Genomic DNA, 26,397 nt, shown 5'->3' with positions numbered 1-26,397 from the left:
ACACCACTAGACCATACTTACCAAGAGATCCCAGAGAGGAGGTGAAGTGTGAGTTGGGTGGAGCGCGTCGAACTGCATCATTTTGCGATTAACAATGAATAGGGTCATGAAGGCTCCCATCCTGCCCATTTCACTAGGAATTGGGCGGAATGCAGGAGAATCTCCTGCTGTTCTGGGAGTCGGGGAGACCTACACGGAATTCGGGAGTCTTCCGGACATTCTGGGAGAGTGGGCAAGTATGCATTATACTTCATAACAATGGAGTCGGGATAGTTGTATATCTTACGGACCTCTGTCTTTATGTCCTCAGTCCTTAGTCTCCTATGTTAAACAAGTGCTCATGTGGTTCGCTTGACCTGTACCAATGCTACATACAAAAAAATCCTCAACCTTATACTAAGTTGACAGACATAAAGTCATAACTCAAAACAGTACTGCTATTCCCAAATATTATCCTGCTCCCAGACCTATTCCAAGCTTTAACCTTAACTATATCTTTAGACCCAACATATGCAATACCCCTAGCCCAGACTCTAATGCTGTCTGCACACGTTACAATCCAATCGCTCAATCCGATCGTCTTTTATGAAAGTGATAAAGAATTGACCCTGTGCGGGTGCTATAAAATATAGCGATCTAATTTGATCCCCATTCCAATTAGATTAGGTCGATTATTTTCACCCAAGAGGTTTGCTTTTAAGATAATGAACTGTGTGTATGTAATAAGTATATAAAAATAAAACTGATATAGAAATAAATATGTTCCCATACCTTCATTGAAGTGGAAATAATTGACATTATATTTGTATTTGATGTACAACTGAGTGTAAGCTGGTTTTAGTAGAGGGGTAACGGGAGCCGAGTGTATCCTAGCACTTGAAAATGCTGCTTAACACGCCCCTTTTTAGCACACACTGTTCTGGACAGTGAAAATGTCAGGAAATATGTCTTAAATATTTTCTATTAAGCTCCTGAAACTTGTCCAGTGTAATGTTTGTATTTTGGGATATTAAATATTTTGGCTAGCAATGACCTGACCTCCTAACTACACGTTTAATGTGTGAACTTCATTTCTTATAGAGATGCGTTTTGACACCACAGTCTAGCCACATCTGAGCCTCCATTCACCACTCTGCTATTATTAAGAGAAAATGAGGGCTTTTACTTTTATTTATTATTTTAAGACACTGCAGGAATTACTTTTCTCCTCTCTAAATAACTGTAATTACAGGGCAAATGTCAAATTGCTTGCAGTCTCCTTTACCGCCTCACAGCCTCACATTAAAGGAATAATGTTGTACGTATTAATCTCTGCAGCAGACTTGATTCCGCTCTATAACTCTTTGAGGATTCATAAAACCACTTTGGCGTTGGAGTGATTATGTCAGTGTTCTCCCTTTTTTTGGCTCTCTGTATCTTAATATATTGAGATTACAGAGCAGGAACATAGCTTGCTATAGCTCTGATACACAGCTCCGCACTGCTAAACAGGGAACATAAAAAACGTTCATAACTCTGTCCTATTTTTTCTCAGCCAGCTCTAAAAAGTTTCATAATACTAAAATCTGACAACGCACACCATGTCTGTCTGACACTTATAAATGTGTCATTGCTTTTTCCTTCCCGCTCTCTCTGTTTCCCTGGACGGATTTAGAAACGTTCACTTCAGGCTCTTGCCCCCAATTGTATCACTGTGGCCCCTCACCCTGCATTGAAATGCCCCAATTTGCTGCATTGGGTGATGGGGGAGTGAGGCTGTGATGACACCATCATGTTTGCCTGTGATAGGGGTGTGATAAAAATCTGCGTCAGTAACAAAGCTTTTTTTTAAGGTGAACCTGTCATCTACACACAGTGTAGGCAGCCATTTTGTCGGCTGGACCACAAACTGAAAATTAGCCCTCAGTTCTCTTCTTTCTTTTTTTTATTGATTTAAAAAACTCAGCTAAATTCGAGAATTTTGAACATGTTTGGGAGACTCCCGAATTCCAGGCAGGACACCCAGGAGAGCAGTCTGACCAGACGGTAACAAGAATACATATACCAGCTCAGTATAATATTGTGTCCTTGGAAATTATTATAAACTGTTGGCAGCTATGCTGAGGCATGGGGCACAGAATGTCTCACGCCTCACCAATGTCATTAGTTCCTAGTAGAATACTAGTTCAGCCATTGCTGAGCCCTAACCCAAATTTTGCTATGGAGCCCTGTTCAGCCACTGTACCATAGCTTTATAGTACGTAGGGTTTCTAGCGGTTTCAGTGTTTGAAGTTTTCCTCAGATGATTTTGTGTTGGAGTCTGCGTTATTCGAGTTGTTCCTAGAGTCTAACTCCATTGTCTGGATAAGTATTTGCTAACACAGATAAACCATAGCCACGCTCCATACCATAGCCACGCCCCCTAATATTTAAAAACCCGGAATGCACCAAATTGAATAGCCGTGGGTGGGGCTTAATGACGTGATCACGTCATTAAGCCCCACCTACACACGTGTCCGGGAGGTTGCCTACTTTTCCGGGAGTCATAGTCGGGAGTGCTCTCCCGAATTTCGGGAGGACTTCACGAAATTCGGGAGAGTAGGCAAATATGAGATAAACTGGCGAAAAATGGTGAGAAAAGTAAAATAATTTAAAAGGAAGTAATTGAACGAGGCCCATTCACCCATAGGTTATATAGTGGTAAATACAGGGGTGGATTTCTGATATGAAATGGAACCGGGTCTTATTATAAATAATCTCAAAACATGAATTTCTGTTAAGCATTTTTTTTGTACCAACCCTGAAAATCAGTATCTCTGCCCTCTGATCAGTGAAGCAGAAACAAAGAGCTGTTTACGTCCAGTATTCTGTATTTCCCGAGCAGCAGTGATTGCTGTAAGTGCCCCTCTGTATTTACAGTAACTTAGCCTGAGCCAAGTTCGTTCTGACAGCTCAAAGTGAGACATAAAAACTGCTCCTGTCACCTCTTGCAGGGCGGCCCGGACTGAGGGCTCCTGAGAGGAGGCGACAGTGGCATAAAAGGAAAGTGACAAGTTATCTGTGCACCGCTCACTAGACATTACGCTGACCTGTGGCTGAGGCTGTCATGCATTACTTGTTACGCTGTGAGACACAATGGCCTTCTACCCAGCACACTGCCCCCTAACACATTCTCACTGGTATTATCTTTTCTTACGTTCTGTACTAATAACTTGCAGACAAGTCTCTGACGTCTCTGGATATCTGCAGAACACTGTATACCTCAAACCAGGACACCTCACTTACTGAACAACGATATACCTCCCAGCTGTCCTAGTTAAAGGGCTCACTGTGTATGTTCCCGTAAACTTTACATCAACCTTAGAATTCTAAACATTTGCATACAAATAAACACACGGAGACATGTATAAGTTATTAAAAAATTGCCTGAGCTTTTATTATAATTTTAACTTTAACTAAACCAATGGTGGCGGAGAAAGGGCCCTGCGAAACAACTCTCAAGCTGATAACACAAAATCACAAGTGGACTGGCGCACACCGCCGTACGTCCACAACCACGGGGAACAAATCCCATCATAACTTGCGCTGAGTTGGCGTCAGAGTGACTGCCCCTTTAAAACTCACACTGCCCCCCCTCACCGAGCCGGACAGGAACCCTCCTCACCGAAGGGCCAAAAAGGGAGTTACTGGTGCCTCAAAGGGGGACAGTGACCTACGACAACTACCTGTGCACCCACTAATCAGCCGCTGAACGCAGTGCCTTCCTACCGCAACATTAACCCAGAAATACTCGCAACTAGGAGTGGGTGGGTGGGATCTCGTGCTGTGGAATGAGGCAGAACAGGAAGTACAGCCTTCATTACCAATCAAGGTCCCTCCCACTGGAGCACACATTGGTCGGGCCAAAACCTATGTTAACCCCTTCAGGTAAGAGTTCAGCTTACTACAAACCCTGTCGCCCTTTAAGTGCATTCGTCCTATGCAGCCTCACTTGTCATTAGGCGGGACAGTCCCAATTTGAAGGGATTGTCTCTTATTGCGAAAAGCAGACACCTGGGGACGTGGAAAGTCCACAACGTGACAACATTCACCCCCTCCCCAGCGAGGCTCAAACACGGCTCTTTTTTCACACACACCGTTGCGCTCGATTTAAAACACTACGGAATTTGCTGGCGCTATATATATAAATGTTGATAATGATGATTTGTTCTGATTACTGTTGTGGGCGTTGGGTATGCTATTATTGTAAATAATTGATTCCAGTGTTCTGTCTGCCTACACGCCGATGAGGCAGCCATTTTGTGAGCCAAACCAATATTCATGAGAATATAGCCTATCAATCCATTAGGAACTAGTGACACCACTGAGGCAGCTGGTGGGCAAAATACTATAAAAGAATTGATTGAGTTTGTCAGGGAAGGTGGTAGGAGCACAAAGACAGCCACGGGCCCTAGTTGTAGAGCAGTTATAGACAAGAATATTGTGAGTTTGGATATATTAGTCCTACAGAAAAGTGGATTTGCTGTCAATGGCTCATTTTAGTTGATTAAAGCTGAAGCAACCAATCAAGCTAAAGATCTACTTTTTTTTGGGGGGGGGGGGGGGGGGGGGAATGCTTTTTAAAGGAAGTACTGATGTCATGTTTGTCTTTAAGGAATTCTCCATACATGTTATTCATGTGTATTGTGGGTGCTAGGTATTTTCATAATAGATAAAGTGATAAAGTTACCGCTTCTTGGGACTGTCCCACACGTCATGTCTAATTGTCAGGTTACTGTGCAGGTGTTCCTACATCATTTAATGGCCAATATACAGCCTAGACCAGTGTATCCAAAACTTTCTCAGTTCAAGGCACTCTTAGAGTGGCCATAATTTTTTCAAGGCACCCCTAAGGCAAAATAATTAGTCCCGTGCCTTGCTTACCACCGGGCCCGGCCGCGGCACCCCAGGGAGCCGCGGCACACAGATTGGGAACGACTGGCTTAGACTCATCATATGATGATCAGTATACAATGCTTAGCCCCATCATATAATGACCAGCATACAATGCCTAGACTCATCATATGATGATCAGTATACAATGCTTAGCCCCATCATATAATGACCAGTATACAATGCCTAGCCCCATCATATAATGACCAGTACAATGCCTAGCCCCACCATATAATGACCAGTATACAATGCCTAGCCCCATCATATAATGACCAGTACAATGCCTAGCCCCATCATATAATGACCAATACAATGCCTAGACCCATCATATAATGACCAGTACAATGCCTAGCCCCATCATATAGTGACCAGTATACAATGCTTAGCCCCATCATATAATGACCAATACAATGCCTAGCCCCATCATATAATGACCAGTATACAATGCCTAGACCCATCATATAATGACCAGTACAATGCCTAGACCCATCATATAATGACCAATACAATGCCTATCCCCATCATATAATGACCATTACAATGCCTAGCCCCATCATTTAATGACCAGTACAATTCCTAGAGCTATCATATAATGACCATTACAATGCCTAGACCCATCAGTTAATGACCAGTATATATTGCAGAGCCCCATCTTCTGATGGCCAGTATAGAGTGCAACCTCATATGACAATTTGTTACTCATCCCTGGCTGCTTCTCCCTTTTCTCCTGCTGCTGATTACACAGCAGCTACAAATAACTAGGAATCATTTACTGCACTGGATTTAGATCACTGACATTTAGTAAACATCAGTTGGCTGCTAACATAGCGGAAAATCAGCCACAGAGCCCCCTATCTCCTGGCGGAGAGAAAATAAAAGTATCTGGGAAAAAGTGTGTTTCTGGGACACTGGAAAATTCTTGGATTTTCTGGTAAAATGACAGATCTGTGGATTAGAAAGTAAGAGCATAATCCAATAGAAGATTTCCTATTAGGGTTGTCTTAATGGACCACACGACAGCAGTTCATCAACTGTACTGTCTTTTTGTGAGACCTATTCAGCACTTGAAAAGCATATTATTCAGTGACAGTACATTGGTCCCTGAGCCTGAATGACTATCAATCACTCTCAAGTGCAGTAATTGGAAGAAAAATGCTGTCAAAACAACTGTCTTCGGTTACAGAATTAAAACGTTCTTTGTCGTATTACTGGGTCATTGCTGCCATCTAGTGGAGTTTCACATAGTTCCATGAAAATAGTGAAGACACTAGGACCGGAGCTACCATTAGGGGAGCTTGATCCCCAACATTTCAGGGGGTCCTAAAACTCTGATAATTTATGATGACGATGGTGATTATAGTTTTAGAGACCCTATAGTCTATAACAATTGCGGGCAAACAAGATTAAGCTTACCTTTTAAAGGAGGACTGATCTACTGTTTTGGAAAAGGTCTCCACCACTACCAATTCTGCAGGCTGCTGAACGTAACAGGGTTCAACCAACCACACAGGATGCAGGCTAGCTTGGAATCATAATTCTCCAGGCATTACTGGAGAATAGTACAAGTGGGATGCTGGTAGGGGTAACTATCCTTACCATACTTGCCAACTCTCCCTGAATGTCAGGGAGACATGGTTGGCTTCGCCATCAGTGGCATTATGACACAGTTCAGAAATTGTGTCCTATGTCCATGTAATGATGCCTATGGAAGTGGCCATTTTCATGGAGACCAAGATTTAATCAAAGACTGACAGGTAAGACAACATGACTTCAGTAATGCAGACAGAAATTTAAAAGACACTTCAGTCTCTAGAGATTCATTAGCTACTTTTCTTGAACGCATAGTTGCCTACTCTCCCCTCTCAGTTCTTGCCCCGCAATAGATAAGTGGCGGGGGACGGGACTTAATGACACAAATTTTGTGTCATTTTACCCTGCTGTAATTGGCCAAAATTGTGACAGTCGTTTAGGGGGCGGTGTCAAAATGATGCGATTTGTCAAGCCCCGCCTCTGCACGCCCACCTCCCCCGGGATCTCCCTGAAGCCAATGAGGAATAGTTGGCAAGTATGCTTAAAACAATGGTGGTCTTGGAGTTGGGAACCCCTGCACTTTCATTAAATGGTGAGCGTTTGACTTTCTTTTAAAATAATATAATGCACAAAGTGCATTATCTTAACTGATGCACCATCCACCCTGCCCTGGACACGGCTGCTGGCGAGATCTGGCTCAGAGACGATCTTGTCCTATCATGTAGTGTACTGCAGAAGGCTGTACCAGACTGAATGGATCACTTTGAAAATGAATAAGCTGGTCTCAATACCATGGACAGGGCTTAGTATATGGAGAGACTCTGGGGAAAGGTGTTGCTTTTAGCAGCAAATGTACCACTCTTAGCAATGAGAGCACTTTCCACTCAACTAGCAGAAATATATCTTCACAATATATGTCATACTTTATAAATGTAATGTAAAATACGTTATTATGTAAAATATAAACTTTACTCAGATGTAGCTATTTTTACATTATTTAGATCTTGGATAATGTTGTCAGGTAGCAATTTTTAGTTATGGTATGTAGACAGCTGAGCTCCTTGGGTTACTGTGTTTTCCTCATTTAATTTGTACTTTCATGGGAGTAGATTCCCTGACTTCCTCCTGCCGTACTCTCATGTTGCCACACGGGGCGCTGTGACATTGGCTTCTATAGATAGATAAGATGGATGGATGTGGATGGATGTGTGTGTATATATATATATATATATATATATATATATATATATATATATATATATACACATACATACATAGATAAAATCAAACCCTGCTTATAGTGAGATACCTTCCTAACTAAAGACACCTACGCTTAAGATATTTAAATAGTGTATAGATTGTGACCACTTAAAATTTGTTTTATTAAACGCTCACCTCAAATGAAGTGTTTTGCATACAAGGAAATAGCTGGTATTCATTTTCACTTGTTATAACAATGTCATCACTGTGTATTATCAGAAAATGTTATTTTTAAACAGGAAACGAGCTACCACCATAGAGGTCTGCTCTCAGGCAATATGACTGCTGCCACATGCTTAGCTTTGTCCCTTTGCTAATAACTATCAGGAACTTTAATGGCATAATTCGCCTAGTTTGCATATTACGTTCTGAGAATGAACACCTGGGTTTATGTAGCAACAATAAATTTATACTGGATGGAAACTTTCATTTTTAGGCCTGGCTGACAGAGATTCATGAATATGCTCAGAAAGACGTGGTCATCATGCTGCTGGGGAACAAGGTGAGGAATAAAAACCAAGATATATTGGTTGTATTTTATTAAACAGTGTAATATGGAAAATGTATCTGCAATGTAAAGAAGTAACTTATTCACCTCCTATCCTCAGCTACACTTAGCTGAGTAACAATAGACCTCATGGGTGTCTCTCAGAGCGAACTCTCTCAGTGTTCCATAACACACACATTCACACCACAGGGTGCCAGAGATCTGCCCTAGCGGTACTTTCACATTCCAGATTCTACACAGCCTCTCTGTGTTCCGTAACACACAAGCTCACACCACAGGGTGCCAGAGTTCTACCCTGGCGGTACTTTCACATTCCAGATTCTACACAGCCTCTCTGTGTTCCGTAACACACGCGCTCACACCACAGGGTGCCAGAGTTCTGCCCTGGCGGTACTTTCACATTCCAGATTCTACACAGCCTCTCTGTGTTCCGTAACACACACGCTCACACCACAGGGTGCCAGAGTTCTGCCCTGGCGGTACTTTCTCACCCCCTCTCTCAGTGTTCCAGAGTCTCCCTCTTGGAACTCGGATACACTGGAGCGACAGCTTCTATCTGCTCTGCCGAGCAGATAGCTGAAAGGCCCCTACAAATGCTTTTATCAAGGTTCATGACATTGGCTCACATGCTTACACGTGTGGGTGGCGTTATATTCAATTACACTAAACACACATTATAATTCTGTGGTCAGTTCCTCATCAATACAGGTTTTCAGTAAAAACTATTCCATTCATACATTTACTTTGATTTTTTTTCCCGCTTATATTTGTACATGTGTTAAGTAATTGCTTGCACACTGCCTGTTATCAAAGTTTTCGGCCTTAGATAATGGACTAACAAGACTCGTTTTCATCGTTGGTTGCATTATAAAGTACATTGAAGAACAGGTTCAGTTACCCCCTGTACTCCCCCTTAATAGTCTTCTCCAGCTTGTGCTGTAAGACTTTTGCTCACATTAAACATTTATCATGTACTTGAAAGCTCACGATGCATAAAACATGCTCACACTCTTCACAAGAGGCCAGGCATAATTCTGACTTGTAAAGGGAAATTCTGGTCCAGGGAACAATTATATTCTGGCAGTGTTTAATGCATGAAGCTCTGCTTTCTTCGACAACTCTCAGCCAGGCCTCACGTGAACTGGAACCTGTTCTTGTCTTTATCACAGGTGGATTCTACTCATGAACGAGTGGTCAAGATAGAAGATGGAGAGAGGCTGGCAAAGGTGAGGTCAGAATATACTGCCTCTAGTGGAGGGAGTGGAGAGTACAAGTGACTTCAGGGTACCTTGTGGTTTAATAAACTTCATTCCCTCAAGGTGCAACGTTAACAATTAGGGGGAGATTTACTGCAGCCTGTAACGGCTCACTGGACCTGTATTTTTAGTCTCACCTCTCTAATCAGGTGTGGGAATAAAGAGAAACGGTGAAGGCTTGTTTATTTTCCCAACGCCTGATTGGACGGGTTGGAATTGAGCTCTGCTTCACCGAGCGTATGCAAATTACAGGCTGTAGTAAATTAGCCCCAAAGCCAGATCTGCTTCACTTGCAGTAATGTTTGTACTTTGCAAATATTAAAATCTTTTCAAGGTGCTTTAAGCTAAAATTGAGCCCATACCCCAACACTAGAGGTAGAAAATCTGTGGTTTTGCTCAATCATATTTCCCAGTTTGCCCTGATGAAGTGACTTAAGCTGTTACACTGTAGATGAGGCCTGGTTAACCTGTAGCTCTCCAGGTGTTGTTAAACTACAAGCCCCAGCATGCTTTGCCAGTAGATAGCCAGCCAATAGCTGGCAGGGCCTGCTGTAGATCTTACATGGGCTACAGTTCACCCAAAGCAAGATTACCTGTGGTCCTCTTAAATAATTCCCCCAGTTTTAGCAATATATAGTTTGTTTTTAAAGGCGCAGTAGTGGTCATTCACAGAGTCTGCCCAACTAGGCTGTCCATCATTGTATTAGTGATGTCAAGTCAGTGAGTGACCTGTCAGATTCATTGGTCGCTCGTGGATTCTGAACATGACTGTACAACGTATGACATGAGACCAGCAATTGTAGTCTGAAACATCACTGCAAATGTAACATGTCGCACCCAGGAAGAGCCGTGGGCCACATGTTAAGACTGCAGTAATGGTGTATAACCCAGGCACAATATAATATACATGGCCTTGCAGTACATACTTACAGAATGTGATGTCTCTCTGCAGGAATTTGGTGTGCCATTTATGGAGACCAGTGCCAAGATCGGGCTGAATGTAGACTTGGCATTTACAGCCATTGCAAAGTAAGTTGATGTTGGTGGTTCTGCCAGATGTTCAAAACTATCCAATAATTCCGTAAGTCTGTGGTAGTCAAGATCCTCACACAAGCAGAACTAGAGGACTAGTTCTTCAGCTTTAGTATGGACCGGAGAGGTTTATGAATATGGGGATTGTGGTCAGGGTCATCGCTAGACTATAGAGATAGTCACCCAATGATTGCACAGACTCCTAACAATCAATATTTCAACCTAAAACCTCTATTTAATCCTGTACACTGCAGGTAGTAAGAAGGGGGGGGGGGGGGGACTCATTCTGGGAAAACCATTAAGGGGTAGTGTTACTAAAAATTATGTTTGGTGGCGTTTTTAAACCACTGCACATAACCAGCAGTTTAGTGCTCCAAACCACCACATTTACTATATGGCAGCTTGAGGCGGCTATGTAAAATGTCTGAGGGTGTGGGCACTTGCTTAATGCTGCCAAAAAGCAAAAAAAAATTGCTCTTTATACCCAATTCTGATTTTGCACTCTCCATGCAGAACATAGGCAGAGGCATCATTATTAACCAATGGGGCAAAAAAAATATTTTATTATATTAAGGGTGCAATGTTATTCTATTATGTAGTACATCATAAATCTCATCACTAAATATTGCCCAGTTAAATTATAGTCATTTCCCCATAATATAAAATATGTTCCCCTTAATATAATGAAAAGTTACATTGCCCCATAAGTCAATCATAAATGAATTTTGCCCCTTAATGATTGCACACATAATTTAAGTCAGTGATGCCTCCTATGTTCTGAATGGGAATATAGATCAAACAGTATCTGCTAGTGTTACATGCATTTTCCTGTGTGTCCATCATTTGCACCATCAGTACACCACTGACCAAGCCACTACTTTAAAACCCTTTTTTGTTTTTACAGAGAGCTAAAACACAGGTCCATGAAGCTTCCCAACGAACCGAAGTTTAAACTCCACGACTACGTCAAGAAGGAAGTTAAGGGTTCTGGTTGCTGTAAATCCTGATCCCACAGCCCAGCCGGTGTCTGGAAAAATTGACATCCTGGTATCTGTACAAAGACTGGAGGAGAACATTCTGCATCTCCACTAGGGGCTGCCCAAGAGCCCATCTGACAGCCCCTTACACTGTGGAAGAGCATTGTCTGTGCATGTCTGTGTTTGTATCTGTGAGGGTAGCAATCTGATGTGTTTAACAAAAGGACATCTAAATCACAAGAGCCAAGCCTCATCCCACACAGCCCATGCCCAGATGTAGGAAGACCAATCCGACCTGTTGCATGTTCCAAAATGCAGAATCCTTCATCTTCTGAGCACACCCACTTTGAGCATGCATCAGTGTATTTGTAAAGCTGAGTGGCATGTGCAAAAATATCTATTTTTAAATGTACATATCTGACTGTTCTGATGGGATTCTGCAAGAACTTGAGGAACTCAGTGAATGTAAATAGGGGTAGGTAGCCTCAAATGCACCAACTATAATCAGGGACCAGTTACTCATGCTTGCAAGAATTCTCTCCGGTAAATCAGCTTAAAGCACATTACCACTTCTCCAGCCATTGAAGGAAGGTTTAGTTGTCCTTTTGACATGCACATTTGTGGCTTCAGTGTTCCACAAATAGCTTGTGGGCTTTCAGCAATTTCTCTTTTACCATTTGACCAGACAGCTTTGACAGACACGTGTTTAAGTCTTGGGGGGTTCCAATAAAAGGATACAACAAACTGACTGCAGCGATACTCAAGTGTACCCGTTACAGTGGAGGCAGCCCCTTGTGGGCTCAGCCAATATTTTGGAATGCAGATCAATTTACTAGTCTGGTGAGTTATGAAGTTCTATATAGCTCAACCCCTAATGTGGCCATTTCCATTGAGTTGGAGACAGGTACACGTTTATTAACAAATGCTTGTATTGTTGACTTCGCTCAGAGCCTTATTTTTTTTTTTAAAGGTTGAATGTTTAGCTAGTCTCGCTCCCAAGAACACTGGCCCTCCCTAAAGACCATGGTTGGCAGTCATGGCAGTGTTCAGACTAAACTCTTGCCGATTGAGGACTGTCACTGCAAGACTTTCCTACATTGAAAGAAGCATTTCCAGCCCATAGAAGTGGCTGCCTCCACTGAGGAGACAGGGTAATCCAGACTGAATGGGTTGTATATTATGGTGGTGACAATGGAGGACGTCTGTATATATAACACCAAGCCTTATTGGGTTTGCACTTAAACTACTCTAACGGCTCCCCCCGTCCTGTAGTGCTAGCATTTTAAATATAGTTTGATGTATGATTTTGTAAAACATTTAAAAAAAATAAAAGGTTGTGCTTAAGTTGTATCAGAAGAGTTTTATTTGACACAAGTTGCATTTATCAAAGTGTACTGCACATTGTATTCACCACCACAGTAACGGCAAGTTGTAACATTCCTCAGCAGACCAGCGCCTTACTGGTATCATTATCATTGGTTCCAGATGCGAGTGGGATGCTCATCTGACCTCCTGTGGAAAGAGAAGGAATAATGAAACCCAACTAGGAGATGGTTATACAGGAAACAAACTGGCATTTTAGGCTATGACATTATAAAGACTTGCGCAGTCAAACTGCTATTCACAAGGTGCAAGACGAGCTCAAGAATCAAGTTAAGACATTTTAGATTATCTATAGCAGGCCTGGGCAACCTGTGACTCTCCAGGTGTTTTTGAAACTACAAGTCCCAGCATACCCTGCCAGCTATTGGTTGGCCATCTTCTGGCAAAGCATGCTGGGGCTTGTAGTGTCCACACCTGGAGACCCACAGGTTGACCAGGGCTGATATATAGTAACATTTTGGGATTAAATGTGTTTGATCCATAATTTTAATACTACACTTCCTACTACAACAGGTTTCAATGGAAAGGGACACTTCTGAATTAACCCATAGTTAAGTACAAACTAATCTAATTTACACTTAAAATTGCAACTCAATATGAGGTACATATGTAGATCTAATTTGGGGTGCACGTGCAACTTTTGAACAATTCACTAATGGGTAAACTGGTTGTACAGTGTAACAGGCCTGATGTTCAGTAGTGTATGATCATTCCATGATAGACATGTCAGATAACATGATAGATTGCCAACAGGACTTGGGAACTCTAAGTGCTGAACAGCTGAATCATCTAATTTATCTGCCTAGATGTGGCCATACAGCCTCAGCATTACAAGTGCCATCAGCCTTCATTATCCATACAGCCCTATGTGCAGACATGGATTTACAATACACTATCAATATACTCATGCTTTCCATATCTCTTCAACTGAAGGTAAAGTCGATCTAACAGAAATCACCGGATCTGTGTATAAGTGGCGTAAAGCAATGAAGACGATCACAAGCTTTAAAGGTGAACCCCAATTACAGCAGCCGTTTGGAAGAGCCTCAGATAGAGCATATCATCAATTGCACTAAAGTGCTCAGATGAGGTGTCAGAAAGTTTAAGTGTATCATCAGTGGCTCCAAATGCGGCATTAAACCCAGTTTAGGATCAGCCCAATTGGCCATTACCTTTCTAATCATTTCCCCTTTCAATTTCTCATTCCTTTGTTCGATCTGTCTGGGTAAGTGCAAGCAGCCTTCCCTGGCTTTGACAGGACATCTTTCCAGAACAGATTTGTAATCTGCTAAAGCCTCATCTAGTTTATCAGTCTTCTCATAATTCAGCTCTTCTCAGTAGGGTGCGATTGTAGACAGGATAGTGCCAAGAATTGAACCATCTATAACAGACAAGTAGAAAATACAGTCAACAAGAATCATTTACACAGTACCAGCATAATATACAGCCATTTACAATGGAGAACCATAAAAGAGGTGGGCCCTGCACATATGCCAATAATCCCTGAGCTTAATGTGTGAGGTTAAGGTCTACACATTGCATATTTGTTCAGCTACATTGCAGTGGGAAAAACATAGGGTGGGTATATATAACCCTAACAAAGCAATGTTAGGCTAGGGTGCTAGAGGACAGTATAAAATGGGAATAAATGTAAGTGAAGTGAACTCTGTAGAGTGGGGGAACATGCAGAATAGTCTGGGGACGTTAAGGAGCTGGTATGGGAATTGTACACTGGCCAGTTCAGACTAGCCTCCAGGAAACATTTGGAGGCTAGGGGAAAGTCTTGTTGTACAAGGGAATGGCTGTGTGCAGCCTGACTGAGTAATGGGCAAGGATGAGGTGCAGATTGGGAGTAGAGGGGTTGTGTCAGGAGATGTTGAGAGAAGAGATGCATGCTGGTTAAAGTTAGTGGCTTTGTAGGTTACTAGGAAATTTTAAAGTGAATTTGATCCAGTATATGGAATGTGAAAGCATAGAAGTAGAACACTGGAAAAGGAGTATAGCTGCATTCAAATTTTACAATATCTTTATCCAAAACAAGGAGACAGACACTTGTGGAAAAACGTACCCATATATGGGGATGGTCAAATGTAACAGAACATATAGCAGCATCCAGCTTAGTTTTACACAGGTTACTCCTCAATTAAGCAGCATGGCCAAAATACAATTTAAATTCTCAAAAAATATGCCTGAGGTGCTTAGCATGTGGTCTGAGCCACTCAGTTATGTTTGCAGTCAGCCTACCAGTTTGACAAGAAAACATATTAAGGGGTATACAAGTATACCCCAAACAGACTGCAGATTTCATAGATGAACAAATGCTTACTGTATACAAGTGTATGGGACACCTACAGGACAGAAGGGAACATGCGGCTGACAGCACTGAGGCAGGGTAAGTCATGCACTAAGGCTAGCCACAGAATACACTAACAATGAGGCACATTAGTAAGTAGCATGTAGTCTAATGACTACTGGCAGATACCACAATAGCCGTCTCCACTGAATCAGTGACTGCTACCAACAGTAGCATTTGTTAGCATTATGACCTACAGATTAAAGTACCTGCTGGTTACCACAACAGTAAAATTACATTCAGGCAACATCTAACTTTATACACCAAAGAACTGCATCTTTATTAACCTACTGGAAATTAAACTTCGATAAACATTAACTTGTTTAAAAATCACACATGTGAAACTGCACAAAATTTGGCCCTCAGTACCCCCGACATGTTGACGTGATTGCACACAGGGGATATATTCCAGTCCTACAACCCCTGTGGTTAGAGGTTTTCCAGTTGTTGGTTATGGTTTAGATATCCTACAACTCCTTCCCCAGAGCTTGCGTTATTGCATCATTATCCCCCCTCTGTCCCCTCCTGGGACAGCTATGTGATGGGCCAAACGCTCATTGCAACCAGAGCTGCTATAGCTCAGGCCTGGAAACAACCATCTCCCCCGTCTTTGGCTAAGGTGCTATCTAAAGTGAACTTCAGCTTTGAGATGGAGACCCTAGGAGTTCCGTATACCATGGGAGCTTCTTCCCCATTAGTGAAATGGCATAGCTGGCATAATTACGTCACAGACGGAGGTGGGGCCACATCCCAGTCCCCCCCCATAGGCTGGATATCTCCGACTGTCTCGTGCCTTGATCTAAGAAATATTTGTTTTTGGGCCTAGGTACAAGGATGGAATGGACTAGTCTCCGTATTGTAAAGTTAAAGTGACCTATGTTTAGAGTGCCAATCTTTAGTTTTACTAGTCAACTGGCTATAATTATATTTAAATACTACAAAATGATAAATGTCTAGATTGCTGGTGTTTTATGACATTGTTGTGTTGCGTCCCCACTATGTACCCCTTTCCCCTTTAATGTCCTACCCTTTTTCTGTTTCTTTTTTGTATCCTTTGCAATTATCTTAGAAAATTCAATAAACTTTACTTCAGTTAAAAAAAACCCCCACACATGTGGACATAGGTTAAAGTTTTGCAAGGATTAAAGTCTGACACTACCTGATGGGGGTATGCACTACACTTTACATATGTAATATTTTTCAAATAGGACTTTACAAATATTTCCCTACTGTTAAGTTAGGATGCCAGCATACGCCCATGTTCTATTGTGTGTTTTCAGAAGAGTAAGCGGACTTGAATATTTACACCATAGAGGTGTTTGTAGCAGTTCTTGGGAGTAAACTCGCACATAGTTTCTTTCAAGTAGCAGTGTGAAAAAAGCAATCCAAAGCTTTTAAAGATACCACAATTCTTTATAACTTACCACATCCCTTATCTCAGACACCGCGTCACAGGTTTCTTTCATAAGATCAGAGTCAGCATCAGTTTTACTACTTGCACCTAAATGTAAACAGGACATGTTTAAAATGTAGCCCAGCCCAGGAGTCAAAACTACTGTCTAGGTAGCTGCCTCAGCCCAAAGAGCAAAATCAAGAAGCTGTTTTATACACTTTCATATGAGGTGTCAGAATTTAGGGTACATCATGGGCAGTGGAAACATCCAACGCACACAAAGAAATACACCAACCTGCTCAGGGAGGATTCATGGTACCACATGAGGCTTCCACAAGTCCAATACACGACGGCATGGCCCAGGCTACAGACCGATGTCCCACCTAAATGGTAAACAAAGCAGGAAGACATTAACTGCCAGCATACACACATCTGCCATAAGACTCAATATACCATAATAATCATGCATCAGAAACCAGTAGCCTAGCACACAAAAGATTAGACTAAACGTCCATAACGTGTGACATGCATAGATGGGAGCTATTTTTTTTTTTATAATTTGAGCACACTTGTATGATCCAATAACTAGGACTGTGCTAAAGGGGCAGCCACCCATGGCAGAAATATGAAGGGAGGGGGACACAATTAATATTTTACATGACTGGTTACAATTGATATTTCATGTTTCAGTCTTGCCCCAGAAGCCAAGATTTCTAGTTAAAGCTATGAATCTCATTAACTCTACAGCAATTAAACAGTTACAAAACAATTTTAATGCATTAAGCACCCCCCTTGCACCCATTAAGTCATAAATTAACAAAGGAAACCTAAAGTAATGAGATATTTAGACCAATCAGCCTGTACAAAAGCCCATGCAAGCACATGTTCCTAGACATAATAGATGCAACAGTACAATGACAATATATAGTTATATTTGTTATATAGTTAAGACATCATTTAGCTCCCAGCATTACAATACATAAAGAATTGTTACTTGCAATAGTCGTCTATACTACATTAGCCCCAGCAACACACTGGCATCATGTTAACCACAGAGGTGACTACCACGTGGCTGACCTAGAACTACAAGTCACAGCAAGCCCTACCAGACATCTGTGGCACAGGGCACCTAACAGAACAATGATGATGCAGCTACAACTCGCAGCAAAATCTTACAACATAACTACAGTCACTTTATTACTGTATTATCTCATCTCCGCTCTCACCTCCATAATCACCAGAGAAAAGGAAAAGAAAAGCGCCGCACCCATATTATATAGAACCCTAGTCCTGCGCTCCTATTGGACCATATACTCACGTGGTGACCGGGTAGCCAATTAGAACCTGCAAATTTCGCTCAGGCAGTTCTGTCCAATGGGACGTGACTGTAGTGTCCCGCCTTGTGGTGACGTCAGGCGCTGGAAGTGGCAGAAGGGAGCCAGGTGATTGGCTAAGAGCGGAAAAGCGCGAGGACCGCCGGGAGTTGTAGTTCACAGTGTGTGTAAAGCAGGAAGCGGGCAGGCACGCGTGGCGGCAGCGGGACTACAAAGACCAGAATGCAAGAGGAAGGGGGAATTCCCGGAATGTGGATCTATGAGGAGGAGGAGGGGCTCATGAGCTGTTAGTGGAAGCCGGAAAACATGTCTGCGGATTGGTGAGTTTTTAATGGAGGACAGAGTGAGTAGGTGCAGGATAACCGGGGAGAGCACGTCTGTGTGCCACAGTAACTGTACTGAGGGGTGCAGTGTATACCACCAGTGAGTGTGACAGGAGAGTGCAGTGTATACCACCAGTGAGTGTGACAGGATAGAGCAGTGTATACCATCAGCGAGTGTGACAGGATAGAGCAGTGTATACCATCAGTGAGTGTGACAGGATAGTGCAGTGTATACCACCAGTGAGTGTGACAGGATAGTGCAGTGTATACCATCAGTGAGTGTGACAGGATAGAGCAGTGTATACCACCAGTGAGTGTGACAGGATAGAGCAGTGTATACCACCAGTGAGTGTGACAGGATAGAGCAGTGTATACCATCAGTGAGTGTGACAGGAGAGAGCAGTGTATACCACCAGTGAGTGTGACAGGATGGTGCAGTGTATACCATCAGTGAGTGTGACAGGATAGTGCAGTGTATACCATCAGTGAGTGTGACAGGATAGAGCAGTGTATACCACCAGTGAGTGTGACAGGATAGAGCAGTGTATACCACCAGTGAGTGTGACAGGAGAGTGCAGTGTATACCATCAGTGAGTGTGACAGGATAGAGCAGTGTATACCATCAGTGAGTGTGACAGGAGAGAGCAGTGTATACCACCAGTGAGTGTGACAGGATAGTGCAGTGTATACCACCAGTGAGTGTGACAGGATAGTGCAGTGTATACCACCAGTGAGTGTGACAGGATAGAGCAGTGTATACCACCAGTGAGTGTGACAGGATAGAGCAGTGTATGCCATCAGTGAGTGTGACAGGATAGAGCAGTGTATGCCATCAGTGAGTGTGACAGGATAGAGCAGTGTATACCATCAGTGAGTGTGACAGGAGAGAGCAGTGTATACCACCAGTGAGTGTGACAGGATGGTGCAGTGTATACCATCAGTGAGTGTGACAGGATAGAGCAGTGTATACCACCAGTGAGTGTGACAGGATAGAGCAGTGTATACCACCAGTGAGTGTGACAGGATAGAGCAGTGTATACCATCAGTGAGTGTGACAGGATAGTGCAGTGTATACCACCAGTGAGTGTGACAGGATAGTGCAGTGTATACCACCAGTGAGTGTGACAGGATAGAGCAGTGTATACCACCAGTGAGTGTGACAGGATAGAGCAGTGTATACCATCAGTGAGTGTGACAGGATAGAGCAGTGTATACCACCAGTGAGTGTGACAGGATAGTGCAGTGTATACCACCAGTGAGTGTGACAGGATAGAGCAGTGTATGCCATCAGTGAGTGTGACAGGATAGAGCAGTGTATACCACCAGTGAGTGTGACAGGATAGAGCAGTGTATACCACCAGTGAGTGTGACAGGATAGAGCAGTGTATGCCACCAGTGAGTGTGACAGGATAGTGCAGTGTATACCACCAGTGAATGTGACAGGATAGTGCAGTGTATACCACCAGTGAGTGTGACAGGATAGTGCAGTGTATACCACCAGTGAGTGTGACAGGATAGAGCAGTGTATGCCATCAGTGAGTGTGACAGGATAGAGCAGTGTATGCCATCAGTGAGTGTGACAGGATAGTGCAGTGTATGCCACCAGTGAGTGTGACAGGATAGAGCAGTGTATACCATCAGTGAGTGTGACAGGAGAGTGCAGTGTATACCACCAGTGAGTGTGACAGGAGAGAGCAGTGTATACCACCAGTGAGTGTGACAGGAGAGAGCAGTGTATACCACCAGTGAGTGTGACAGGATAGAGCAGTGTATACCACCAGTGAGTGTGACAGGATAGAGCAGTGTATACCACCAGTGAGTGTGACAGGAGAGAGCAGTGTATACCACCAGTGAGTGTGACAGGAGAGAGCAGTGTATACCACCAGTGAGTGTGACAGGAGAGAGCAGTGTATACCACCAGTGAGTGTGACAGGAGAGAGCAGTGTATACCACCAGTGAGTGTGACAGGAGAGAGCAGTGTATACCACCAGTGAGTGTGACAGGATAGAGCAGTGTATACCATCAGTGAGTGTGACAGGAGAGTGCAGTGTATACCACCAGTGAGTGTGACAGGATAGTGCAGTGTATACCATCAGTGACTGTGCCATAATAGTGCAGTGTGACAGGAGAGTGCAGTGTATACCACCAGTGACTGTGACAGGAGAGAGCAGTGTATATCACCAGTGAGTGTGACAGGATAGAGCAGTGTATACCATCAGTGAGTGTGACAGGAGAGTGCAGTGTATGCCATCAGTGAGTGTGACAGGAGAGTGCACCGTATATCATCCTTTCTCCATACAGCCAGTTCCTAGGTGATAACTATTCGTCCGTCTACTTAAAAATTTCCCAAACCTTTCCCCTGTCCCCTCTGGTACCCGTTTGCTGTCTTTGCCCCACATAGTCTGCTGATGTGTCCAGATTAATAGCACATCATTGTAAAACACGTGTGCACCAAACAGGAGGTACACTGTGTCTCTAGCTCTCCTCCACTTCACTGTTTGTAAGCTCTAGTAATGAGCAGCTTAGCTCTATATGTTTCATGTTCTGTTCAGTGCTGCGGAACGTGAAGTTTGTTTATAAAATGAATGTATATACTGACTTGTGCTCTCCTCTACCTCTGAGTGGAGGTTTTGAGGTCACCTGCTGTCTCTGCACACCTTCAAGCTCATCTTAACTATTACAGAATCTCTATTTTGCATGTGGGGGCAATACAATGCATCTGAATATGAATGATGTAATATATTGGGTAACTTTATGTTGGTTAGGTACGATATGGTACTGTGTGTATGATGTGCAATGTGTGACTAGATAAGATGCACCCAGAAACGTGCTTAGGCCTACTTCGTCATTTTATCACAGCACACTCTGGGGGATATATTTGAAAACGGCTGCATAGGGAAAGATGGTACTTTTTTTGGGGGGTATACATTAGGTAAATTGGTTGCTTTAGGTTATAGCACTTATCAGTGGTGACTCTTGGCCACCATCCACTCACTGTCTGTGCAGGTTAATGTCGCACCAAGTAGAGCTCTCGGTTATAGTGGGCATCACTGCCACCACCAGGCTCCATAACTGGCACCTGGAACTGCTTAGGCCAATGATGGCTAACCTGTGACACTCCAGGTGTTGTGAAACTGCAAGCCCCAGCATGCTTTGCCAGTAGACAACTAGCTGATAGCTGGCAGAGCATGCTGGGACTTGTAGTTTCACAACACCTGGAGTGTCACAGGTTAGCCATCACTGGCTTAGGCTGTGGGTAGTGTGTATAGGTGCTGCAACACCTCTTTGCTGGTTTCCTTGGATAACACATATTTTGGATTAGGATGCTGGGCACAACGCAGGACAGCCGGGAGATAGATTAGACTGTTACCTCTAATCTGTTGGTTTCAGGAACAAAGCAGCATCTCCACAGTTAAGCTGGGTACACACTACACTGTTTTCGTCCAATAATCGGCTCAACCAGCCGACATACGACCGCTCGTTTAAAAGTCGGGTCAGTGTGTGTAGTGACACGATGTTCGAAAGTCTGCCCAAATGGACGATTGTCGCCTCATTTGGTTAGTCGTACCGTTTAATATTTTCGTTCCAATCTCGTTTCCGTTGTGTAGTGTATAAACTTACAACCGATGTTGCTTCAGTGTGTACGAAATTGCAAAGTCGCTAAAGGGACATCCGCTCTTCCCTTTATCTTCTAAAACAAGGCTAGTGTGTATGCAGTCCACGGACCGAGCGATCGGACCATCGATCGCATGTAAAATCGATCGGCATAAAAAGTCGGTGGAAAATTCTGTAGTGTGTACCCAGCTTAAAGCTGAACAGCTCTTATCTGATACATGTGTCTGAAAGCTGGTTTTATTTTCCTGGTGTCTCTTAAGCTGGGTACACACTACAGAATTTTCCACCGACTTTTTATGCCGATCGATGGTCCGATCGCTCGGTCCATGGACTGCATACACACTAGCAATGATTATGATTATCTGTATCCATTTTTTAATATAGCGCTATTGAGGCAAACCATCGATGGTACACCTATTGGTGAATATTCTATTTGTTGTTGTGCATTTTTGTGATGCAATTTTTGTATTGTAAACTGAGATGTGTATATATTCTCTATTGTGCATGTGATTAAATCATTGGAATATGATCTCCATAGTTTCTTCTCTTTATCAATACTTGGAGATTACATTATTGATTGACATCTTACCAATGATATTTGTCTTGGTTTGAAATTCTCCCAGCGCTGTCTATATCTTTGTTTTTATACTCAATATTGTGGGGGTGTCAGCACCACCCCTTGATAGCTGCAGGGTTTATTTCGTTCCTAGTGTGACAATCATTCAGCGCCAGGGTTTTTGTATTTTGATATTTGTTTAGGACGATAAAGGGAAGAGCGGACGTACCTTTAGCGACTTTTTACAGCCATGTTGTCGTGAGCAATGTCTGTAATTTCGTACACACTGTTGTGGATCGGTCGGAAGTTTATACACACTACACAGCGGAAACGAGATTGGAACGAAAATATTGAACGGTACGACCAACCAAATGAGGCGATAATCGTCCATTTGGGCAGACTTTCGACCATCGTGTCACTGCACACACTGACCCGACTTTTGAACGAGCGGTCGTATGTCGGCTGGTTGAGTTGATTATTGGACGAAAACCGTGTAGTGTGTACCCAGCTTTAGCATTTGGATAGATTTGTAAATATCTATGGGGAGGTAATACTTTATAACAAGACTGCAGTTAGACTCTCAGCTTAATACGTAATAAGGTATTTTACCTTTATGGTTCATATCTGAAAGTTTGAATTTTTGGGGATTAGTGGCCCTTTAAGTCTGAAACACACAGGCTTAGGTGACCCACTAGTGATTTCACTCTCTCATTAATCTCAATAAGAAAAATATAACTGTAAAGATAATGCAAGCGCATATACTCATTGGCGACTTTAGTAGGTAGACGCTTCTAGTACTGGATAAAGACTATACTATCTGCATGTCGCAGCAGAAATCTAGATTCGTCAGAACAGGTATCGTTTTTCAATCATCAGCCGTCCAGTTTTGGTGAGCCTGTGCCCACTGTAGCCTCCGTTTCCTGTTCTTAGGTGGCATCAGTGGAACCTGGAGTGGTCTACTGCTGCTGTAGCCCATCCCCCTTAAGGTTCAAAGATGGTCTTCCACTGTTGTATTGCATGGTAATTTCAGTTACTGCCAACGTCGAGACAGCTTGAGACAGTCTGCCCAGTCTCCTCAGACCTCTCTCATTAACAAGGCGTTTTAGCCCACAGTACTGTCGCTCATTGGATGGTTTTTGTTTCTCGCACCGTCCTCTGTCTACTCTAGAGACTGTTGCACGTGAAAGTCCCAGGAGATCAACAAACCACCCCATCTGGCACAGACAATCGTTCTACGCTCAGTCATTTAGATCACATTTCTTCCCCATTCTCCTGTTTGGTCTGAACAACATCTGAACCTCTTTACCGTGTCTGCATGCTTTTTTTTTTTTGCTTTGAGTTGCCATATGATTGGCTGTTTAGATATATGCATTAACCAGCAGGTATACGTAGCAGAATTGTCACTGACTTCACAAATAGATTTGTTTTGGAAGAATTATAAATGAATACTTATATTCCACCTTTTGTTGACTATGTATTAAGTGCTGCACAATCCATTATTGTGGATCCAATACTTTCAGTAAGACTATGACAATAATTTTTAAAATGTTTGTTTCCACAGCGTCTTGAAATCTTTATTTTATTAAATGACTTTTGTAGTATTTTCTTCACTGCTTTCATTGTGGTCTCCCCTCGCCATTATACAGTATATTTTCTTTAAGTGGGATTGAATGGCATCATTTGGTCCTTTATGCATTGGGTCTCCTTCTAATTTAACTATTCTGCACAAAGTAGCAAGTTTGTTGTTTTTTTTTTTTCTTTGCTGTTTTAGAAGTAGGTGGACTAAAAATTATTATTCGCACAGCGATATAAGGTAGAAGAAAACGATGAGTGAACAGGGACAGAACAACAATGTGATAAGTAGGTCCCTCAGTGGGCATCTTATAGCTGGATTTGTTTTAAAGCAAATAAAATTATACTAATCATCATTTATTTATATAGCGCCACTAATTTTGCAGCGCTGTACAGAGAACTCATTCACATCAGTCCCTGCCCCAGTGGAGCTTACAGTCTAAATTCCCTAATATAGACACACTCACACAGACAGACAGACAAACAGGGAGATAGACAGAGACTAGGGTCAATTTTTAATAGCAGCCAATTAACCTACCAGTATATTTTTGGAGTGTGGGAGGAAACCGGAGCACCCGGAGGAAACCCACGCAAACACAGGGAGAATATACAAACTCCACACAGATAAGGCCATGGTCGGGAATTCATCATCATCATCATCATCATTTATTTATATAGCGCCACTAATTCCGCAGCGCTGTACAGAGAACACATTCACATCAGTCCCTGCCCCATTGGAGCTTACAGTCTAAATTCCCTAATATAGACACACACACAGACATAGAGGGAGACAGACAGACATTGAGAGACTAGGGTCGATTTTGATAGCAGCCAATTAACCTACCAGTATGTTTTTGGAGTGTGGGAGGAAACCGGAGCACCCAGAGGAAACCCACGCAATCACAGGGAGAACATACAAACTCCACACAGATATGGCCGTGGTCGGGAATCGAACTCATAACCCCAGTGCTGTGAGGCAGAAGTGCTAACCACTGAGCCACCGTGCTGCACTAATGGTTTAGTTGTATTCATTTTCACTACTTATTATTTACTTGACGTGTAACAATAAAAAATGAAGCATACATTGAAGCTGCTAAAATGTCAGTTTACTGTTACTGGTACAAAAATATGGGTAGAATGTAAATCTGATGATTTATGTATGCAGTTCAGTAACTACTATATAATATAAAAAAGGAGATTTTCTCCTAAAACGAAGTATTTTTTTATTTTCTGGAAAGATTTTTGGAGGAAGGCAAATGATTTTGTGTCACGGGGGACTCACACTGGGTCTATTGACCAGAGAAGTGCAGTGAGTTTGCTTGGTGCCAGATCCATGCTCTCCAAAAGTTTCTGTGTTTAGTCCAGTGGAGCAGCTCCCAGGCTGCTGATTGGACAGAATTAGGGATTTTCCACTTTTACTAACTTGTCGCCCACTGCTGAACATGCCTATGTGTTTACATCACCCTCTCTCAGCACGGTCAGCACACACACAGACTTGGGGCCATTGTGCAATCCACAGTACTGAGAGAGAAGCTTCCTGCGGTGGCTGCAGTAAAAGGTATGGATGCATTGACTGCTAGAAAAGGTAAAGCATATATTGGATTTTGATAAAACATAGAGGGATGTAAGTATCTTCGGCAATCTTTAGTAGAAGTTGAAGCTGGAGGGTCCTGAACTGTATATTACAGCTCAGTGATGAGATTGCACAACCTGTATTACAGCAAAGGCTGAATGAATAGGGCTGGTTTCTACCCGTGAGACAATCAAGGGATTGTGTCGTAATATCAGCTAGGTGATATAAACTATATGTGGCATGAGTTAGTTTCCTGGTGATTCAGTAACTCTGTATATTTCATTCACTGGATAATGTTCTGTATAATACACCATTGCAGGAATACAGGACTTCACATCAGCAAAAAGGTTTTTTTTTCATATTGTAAGTTTGCTGAATGTTCTATATCTTCTAGTACTGAAAAGTCTTATTTAGTAAACTGTTCCTCATGCTAATCATCTGCAAAGCTGCAGCGGTAATATGGCTTGTTTAATAACATGGTATAAGAGAACAATTTGTGCTCCTTTGTCATTTTGCACTAGATTTCCTGAAGTCAGATGTGCATTTGTGAAGGCTGTATTGTTACACTTAGAGAAGCACAGTGTTCTACAGACTGAGTACAGGGACAGGGAACTGCCACTCACCTGTCTCGGGAGAACACTTTGCGGCTGATGCAGAATGAGTACTACTTAGGTTGGCGCAGCGTGTCTTGAGTGACTTTACACTGCATATGCCCAAAACAGTGGGTGCATGCATATGCGCCCATGCAGATTTGCATGGTTCTGACACTTATGCCAGCCTGACCTGGATAGACGGGATGGGGGGTTTCTAACAGAGGCCAA

The 26,397-nt window shown here is 42.7% G+C and overlaps 2 protein-coding genes, 1 long non-coding RNA gene and 2 other non-coding genes across 10 annotated transcripts in view; 2 read left to right on the top strand and 3 right to left on the bottom strand.

Moving 5' to 3' along the window:
- The window catches only part of RAB26 (RAB26, member RAS oncogene family), a 158,125-nt gene extending 145,307 nt beyond the window's left edge, over nucleotides 1-12,818 (top strand). The window contains exons 6-9 of the mRNA XM_075179319.1: nucleotides 8,138-8,203; nucleotides 9,379-9,435; nucleotides 10,418-10,494; nucleotides 11,402-12,818. Coding sequence (XP_075035420.1) covers nucleotides 8,138-8,203; nucleotides 9,379-9,435; nucleotides 10,418-10,494; nucleotides 11,402-11,504 — 303 coding nt within the window. The 3' untranslated portion in view covers nucleotides 11,505-12,818. The remainder of the gene's footprint in view (nucleotides 1-8,137; nucleotides 8,204-9,378; nucleotides 9,436-10,417; nucleotides 10,495-11,401) is intronic.
- Nucleotides 1-17,015, bottom strand: part of LOC142097465 (uncharacterized) — a 139,629-nt gene extending 122,614 nt beyond the window's left edge. Inside the window, exons 1-4 of one of the 2 annotated variants that reach the window (XR_012678187.1) lie at nucleotides 16,899-17,015; nucleotides 16,635-16,711; nucleotides 14,030-14,238; nucleotides 12,815-12,986 (exon numbers count right to left, since the gene is read on the bottom strand). This is a non-coding gene — a long non-coding RNA (uncharacterized LOC142097465). Of the gene's footprint in view, nucleotides 1-12,814; nucleotides 12,987-14,029; nucleotides 14,239-16,634; nucleotides 16,712-16,898 lie in introns of those variants that run through there. The other variant, XR_012678188.1, reaches the window with a different exon arrangement.
- On the bottom strand, nucleotides 13,899-13,980 carry LOC142098729 (small nucleolar RNA SNORD60). Its single transcript, XR_012678404.1, has one exon. It is a non-coding gene; the product is annotated as a small nucleolar RNA SNORD60 (small nucleolar RNA).
- On the bottom strand, nucleotides 16,778-16,861 carry LOC142098730 (small nucleolar RNA SNORD60). Its single transcript, XR_012678405.1, has one exon. It is a non-coding gene; the product is annotated as a small nucleolar RNA SNORD60 (small nucleolar RNA).
- A 1,158-nt stretch (nucleotides 17,016-18,173) lies between the features above and the next one.
- TRAF7 (TNF receptor associated factor 7) overlaps nucleotides 18,174-26,397 on the top strand; it is a 36,675-nt gene continuing 28,451 nt past the window's right edge. For 2 of the 5 annotated variants that reach the window (XM_075179317.1, XM_075179314.1), the window contains exon 1: nucleotides 18,174-18,257. The gene's annotated coding sequence lies outside the window, so the exon portion shown is untranslated. The other 3 variants (XM_075179318.1, XM_075179315.1, XM_075179316.1) reach the window with 2 other exon arrangements.

Source organism: Mixophyes fleayi, chromosome 7, assembly GCF_038048845.1.
Source record: "Mixophyes fleayi isolate aMixFle1 chromosome 7, aMixFle1.hap1, whole genome shotgun sequence".
NCBI classification, from domain to species: domain Eukaryota; kingdom Metazoa; phylum Chordata; class Amphibia; order Anura; family Limnodynastidae; genus Mixophyes; species Mixophyes fleayi.
The sequence above is the reverse complement of the archived record's forward strand: the minus strand, read 5'-3'. Positions and strand labels throughout refer to the sequence as shown.